General features: G+C 47.3%; 1 protein-coding gene across 5 annotated transcripts in view; it reads right to left on the bottom strand.

The window, feature by feature from the left end:
- Positions 1 to 341: 341 nt before the first annotated feature.
- Positions 342 to 6000, bottom strand: part of LOC120528287 (zinc finger protein 664-like) — a 34965-nt gene continuing 29306 nt past the window's right edge. For all 5 annotated transcript variants that reach the window (XM_039752427.1, XM_039752428.1, XM_039752425.1 and 2 more), the window contains one exon: positions 342 to 1852. In XM_039752427.1, coding sequence (XP_039608361.1) covers positions 897 to 1852 — 956 coding nt within the window. In that variant the 3' untranslated portion in view covers positions 342 to 896. The remainder of the gene's footprint in view (positions 1853 to 6000) is intronic.

Below are 6000 nucleotides of genomic sequence, written 5' to 3'. Positions count from 1 at the left end.
GAGATTCATTAGGACAAGATGGATGTTTCTCCTGGCACCCCTCCCATGTAGATCAAGGGAAAGGCCAGGACTTCTGGATGAGATAAGGCAAAGGCCACAGAACCAGAAGGCAAGTTTGGCAGAAACCAAAGAATTCATCAGACCACAAGAATCTGGTACCTGGAAATGTTCTGGTTTGGCTGCCTCAGGGCCTGGGCAACTCACCATTGTAGGATCCACCAGGAATTCTTTACTTGAGGGTAACGTGAGACCACCTTTACACACACAGAAAGTGGGCCTTGCCACATGACAATGACCATCAACATACCACTAAATCCACCAAAGTATGGCTGGGGAAAAAAAAAAAAAAAATGAAATAGAAGATTCTGGAATGACCAAGTCAAGTTCCAGATCTGCTATAGGGGGGATTTGAAGCAGGCTGTCCATGCAAGGCACCCCTCAAACATCTCACAGTGGAAAGAATTCTGCATGGCAGAGCGGGAAGAACTTTCTCTCCCAGTCGTGATGTCAGAGACTGCCAGGCAGTGACAGGAGACCCCAACACCAGCTCTTAGGGCCGGACCACCTGCAAGTAGCAGATCTGTTAATTAATAATTGAGTAGATGATTGCAACATCCCATTTGTATTATTTTTTAGAATACATTTCTCTATAGGTACCACTTAAGTGAACAAAAAATGCGGATGTGTCTGCATATGTTAAAACAAAAAAAAAAGGAATAAACATATCATGGGGGGGCCATTACTTTTTCACATGCCTCTCCTTTGACTCCTTCATCTCTCCTCCTTTTTTCCCACTATTTCTGAGCATCCTCCAAGTCGAGGCGAACACTCCACCCGAAAGAGCAAAGGGCCAAAGACGAAGGGAAGGCTGGCGGACGGTAAATCTTTATAAAGGCTTAGACCACTTCTGAGCCCCCCTTCTTGTGAATCCTCCAGTGACTCTGAAGGTTGCTTTTTCGCAGGAATTGCTTGCCACATTCTGAACAGCCATGAGGCTTCCTGCCCTCATGAATTCTGGCGTGAGTACGAAGGCCGCAGCTGTTGGAGAAGCGTTTGCCACATTCAGGACAGCAGTAGGGCTTCTCTCCAGTGTGAATTCTTGCATGTTTATGGAGGCTACTGCTCTGTGTGAAACACTTCCCACATTCAGGACAACAGTACGGTTTCTCTCTGGTATGAGTCCGGGTGTGCTGCCATAGGCTGCTGCTGTCACAGAATCGTTTGCCACATTCAGCGCAGCTATATGGCTTCTCGCCGGTGTGGGTTCTCTTATGTCTATGGAGGCTGCTTCGGTCGGCAAACCGCCTGTCACATTCGGAGCAGCAAAACGGTTTTTCACCCGTGTGGATTCTCGTATGTCTTTGGAGGCTGCCTCGGTCGGCAAACCGCCTGTCACATTCGGAGCAGCAAAAAGGTTTCTCTCCAGTGTGGATTCTCATGTGGTTCTGAAAGTTGTTGAGCAGCGAGAATCCTTTGCCACACACCAGACAGCAATAAGGTTTCTCGCCAGTGTGAATTCTTTTGTGGTTGTGAAGACAGTACCTGCGTGCAAAGGGTTTGCCACATTCGGAACAGGAATATGACTTGGGTCTCCTGTGAAGTGACTTTTGAACCTTGCAATCGGACTTGCCACGTTGCTTGCCGACACACAAAGCCTCTTGGTCTGTAATATGCACTTCCTGTTGGGCAGCGTTGGTGGCGTCAGTCTGCGTTTGTCCGGGAGCTGGAAGAGGACAACCCTGGAAAGAGGCTGCTGTCAGGTTCACTGACCCTTTTCTTGGTGTCTTCTCGTCATCCTGAAGAGGGGCCTGAGCAAATGCAGAGGGTGAGAAGCTGCCATTTTTCCACAAATCTACAATAAAACAAACAAACAAACAGTTTTCTTTATTAAAAAATAAATAAATGAAGAAAAGAGACAGGTGGCACACTGGTTGGAGTTGCCGCCTCACACTGAGGCTCCTTTCCTGGTGTCCGAACCTGACACGTTCTCCTTCCTCTGATATACCAGAGATGTGCCCGCTGTATCAATCGCCAGTCTGGTGTGACCGAGTGTGAAAGTAATAATAATTATAATAATTCTTTGCATTTCTAGAGCGCTTTTCTCACTACTGAAAGCACTCAGAGATTGCAGGTTAAGGGCCTTGCTGAAGGGCCCAACAGAGCAGAGACCCTATTGGCATTTGCGGGATTCGAACCAGCAACCATCCGATTGGCAGTGTGGATCCCTAGCCTCAGAGCCACCACTCCGCCTAAAGTGGGCGCCACTATGCCCTGCCTCCATTCTCAGGTTGATTTCAAAGCTGCCCCCCCAACTGCAGGTGAAGAAAACAGAGAGGTGGAGCAGATGAAGTTTGGTCACAGAAATTACCTGCAGAGATTAAGAGGGAGGATCGTGTCAAGGTACCCATCTGGGGATGGCTGCAACATGGAAGGACTTTGGAGCCACCAGGCCATTTCTTCGAGCTGCTCTTCTGGCCCAACTTGGTCAGGGTGGTCACGGAGACCCCAAAGGTCACCCAAGCAGTGCTTGGGGAGTCCTCTTCAGAGATAGGAGAACCAATCAGAAAGCCGACCATCTCAGCAACGGTGTTTATAGCAGAGCGGCAAGATGGAGGACACAGTTGAGTAAAAGGTGTTTAAAGGACTCCGAGAGGACGAGGAGAAGGGTAGTGAAAAAGAAAAACGTTTTGGGCAGAACAGCAGGCACTACGTCTGGAGAAGACACCGGGCAGTGCCCGTCGCCTGCCTAATACCACACCTCCGCAGTGAAAGCATCCTGCAGAGAGACCTGTCAGAATGGAAAGGACCATGAAGAAAACCTCCGACCTCAGACTGGGGTGACGGCTCAATGACCTGAAGCAGACAACATGGAGGGGCTTCAGGATTAGTCTCAGAGTGTCCGTGAGTGGTCCAGATTGAAAACGCAATGGGGAGGACCTGAAGATGCCACTTTACAGACGCACCCCAAATAACCTAATGGAGCTTGAGAGAGAGAACGGGGATCAACTACCCAAATCCAGGAGTGCAAAGCTTGTAGAGGCCTGACAGGATGACTGCCAAAGGGGCTTCTACAAAGCACTGAATGAAGGGTCTGACTGCTTCTAGGGAGGAGAGATTTCAGGTTTAGATTTTTAATAAATGTGCCATCTTTTCTGAAGACATGTATGTCATTATGGGGTTAATGGGCATAGTTAGATGGGCAAAAATTGGTGAGCTTCACCATTTAGAGCAGATTCTAAAATGATAAAGGGAGCCACAAGAGAAGGGGTTCGAATACACTCTGAATGCGCTGCGGACACACACTCACTCACTCGCACATATACTCGTATTACATGTGGCATACTGGCATCCAGGTAGCGTGTCTGGTCTGCCTAACGGTTCCCGTGTCCTGGGGTCCAGCCCCCCCACCCAAAAGTGGTCCCTCGTCAGTGTCACAGGTTTCCCTCGGGAGACTCCAGTTCTTCTTTCACATTCCCAGAAAGCATGCAGGTTAGGTGAACTGGCGACTCTAAAATGGACCTGTGTGGGTGAACGGGTCGAAGGTGGGCTGGCACCCCACCCAGCTGGTGATGCTGCTTGGATAGGCTTTGGCCACCCACATGTTATCCTGCATTCCATGAAGTCTTTGAGAATATTATGGTATGTTACATTCTTCTTAAAAGCATACCAATGTACTAAACGTTTTCCATATATTCTGTAGACGGAAGGATTACTGAACGGAATGAAACCTGGGCAACATTGTGACACGTCTACAGCTTTTGAGAATCCACTCCAAGTGCAGCAGTTGCCGGTGTGTCTGCATGTGGGCACAATAATCTTGTAATAACCCATAACATCCCTGTGGCGAGTGGCTGGGGGCGGTACCCAGCCGGCATGCCTGGAAGGGGGACTACTCCTCCTCCGGACCACAAGAGGGCAGCCGGCCTGGTTGGTATGAGGACCACGGGAACACAGCATGGTAGCACAACCCTATAGGGGCCCGCGGTCACCGCCAGGGGGCACCCGGATGCCGGAAAAGCCCTGGAGGTCAGTACTCCGCCACACCTGGAAGGTGCTGGGGGAAGGAAACCCAGGGACACCGAGAGTGGTTCCGGGTGCTCAGCCGGCACTTAAGCCACATCAGGAAGTACCGGCGGAAGTTCATCGGGAGGCACCTGGAGAACATCCGGGTGAACATAAAAGGGGCCGCCTCCCTCCATTCGTCAGCTGGAGTCGGGTGAAGAGGACGAAGCCTGGAGGAGAGGAGTGGAGGCGGTGAAGAGAGGCCTGGACTGAGGGTGATTGGTGCTGGGGCACCGGGTTGTGCAGTACTGTAAATTGTTAGAAATGTACAATAAACGTGTGTTTGGGTTTAAACCATCGGTGTCTGCCTGTCTGTGTCCAGGCTGGTTCACACAATCCCCAACTCCAAATGACACATTTTGTTAATATTTTTCTTTTTTAAGATAGGATTCTTTCATATAATCTACCTTAATAAAAGGATACATGTCTATGTGTCTGTCACTATATCCATTCGATTGCTATGTTTCGCTCATTCCAAAAGATGGGGCATCACATTTTTAATATTAAAATGGATTGCATTTGTCCTTCCAACAGATGGCGCAGCACAAATAGTTTTAGTAATAAGATGCATTGCATTTTGCATTCCAACAGATGGTGCAGCACAGGCATTATAGTACTAAAATACTTTAAACCCTGAAGTTGATGGTTCACGTCCCGCCACTAACACTGTGTGACCCTGAGCAAGTCACTTGACCTGACAGTCTGTGCTCCAAGTGGAAACCCAAAACAAACGTAACCAACTGCATTATAAAAGATGTGAGTCACCTTGGATAAAGGCGCCAACCAAATAAGTCAAATGCATTTGTCACTCCAACACAGTGTTATACTACATGTTTCTTTAAGTCACTGTATCTGGACAATACTGTTATGAGTTTTATTCACACGTGCATGTTAACTGTGGCACACAGGGGCTCAGCAGTTAGAATTGCTAGCCAAGCATTGGATTAGATAGCCAAAGACAACTGGAGGCTTGTTTAGTCAGCTTAAACACAGGTTAGGGTATTTCTGTCCTCTGTCAGCACAAATCTTCTTTCCTTATTGGGAGAATGAGAATCGGCCTGTAAGCACTGATATTCCTGTATTTTGTGGAAGAGGAGTTCAGCCCTTGTTTGGAGACAGAGAAGACCAGCAAATGAAGCAAGAACCATATAAAAGGTTTGGACAGTAGCCAGACCCTTCGAGGCGGAATCGACAAAGCTCGTCGAAAAACCTCCCAGCGTAGGGACGGAGAAAATGGCTGACTGTGTTGATCCAGATTTCCCACCTGGATAAAGTCTGTCCATATGCCTCCCCGTCTGTAACAGCGTAAACGCCAGTAAATGTAAGCTAAAAGATATTTTGTCTCATGTGATTCTTGTACCGCCGTAATCACGATGGGAGGGATATCGCCTTTTCTGGTATATTATGATATTGTTTAATTACTTAATAAGCCACAATATTAAAAGAACACATTTCCAAGAGAGCTAATGCCTCTGCAGGAAACACACAGGTTGCCACACAAACACTTTAGAGTTAAAATGCATTGCATTTTTCATTCCAACAGATGGTGCAGCACAAACATTGTTATCAATAAGATGCATTGCATTTTTCATTCCAATAGATGGTACGCCACAGGCATTTTACTACTAAATACTTCTGAGTTTTACAATCCCACTGCTGACACTTTGTGACCATTCACAATTCACTTGACCTACCAGGCCTGTGCTCCAACTCAAAAACCAAAAGGAATGTAACCAATGGCATCATAAATGATGTGAGTCGCCTTGGATAAAGACGTCAGCCAAATAAGTAAAATGTAATGTAAATTGCATTTGCTATTCTAACAGAGGCTGCAACACAAACATTTTAGAGTTAAAATGCATTGCATTTTTTATTCCAATAGATGGTACGCCACAGACATTTTAGTACTAAAATACTTTAAACCCTGAGGTTGCTGGT

Source organism: Polypterus senegalus, chromosome 4 (genome assembly GCF_016835505.1).
Source record: "Polypterus senegalus isolate Bchr_013 chromosome 4, ASM1683550v1, whole genome shotgun sequence".
Lineage (NCBI taxonomy): Eukaryota > Metazoa > Chordata > Cladistia > Polypteriformes > Polypteridae > Polypterus > Polypterus senegalus.
The sequence above is the reverse complement of the archived record's forward strand: the minus strand, read 5'-3'. Positions and strand labels throughout refer to the sequence as shown.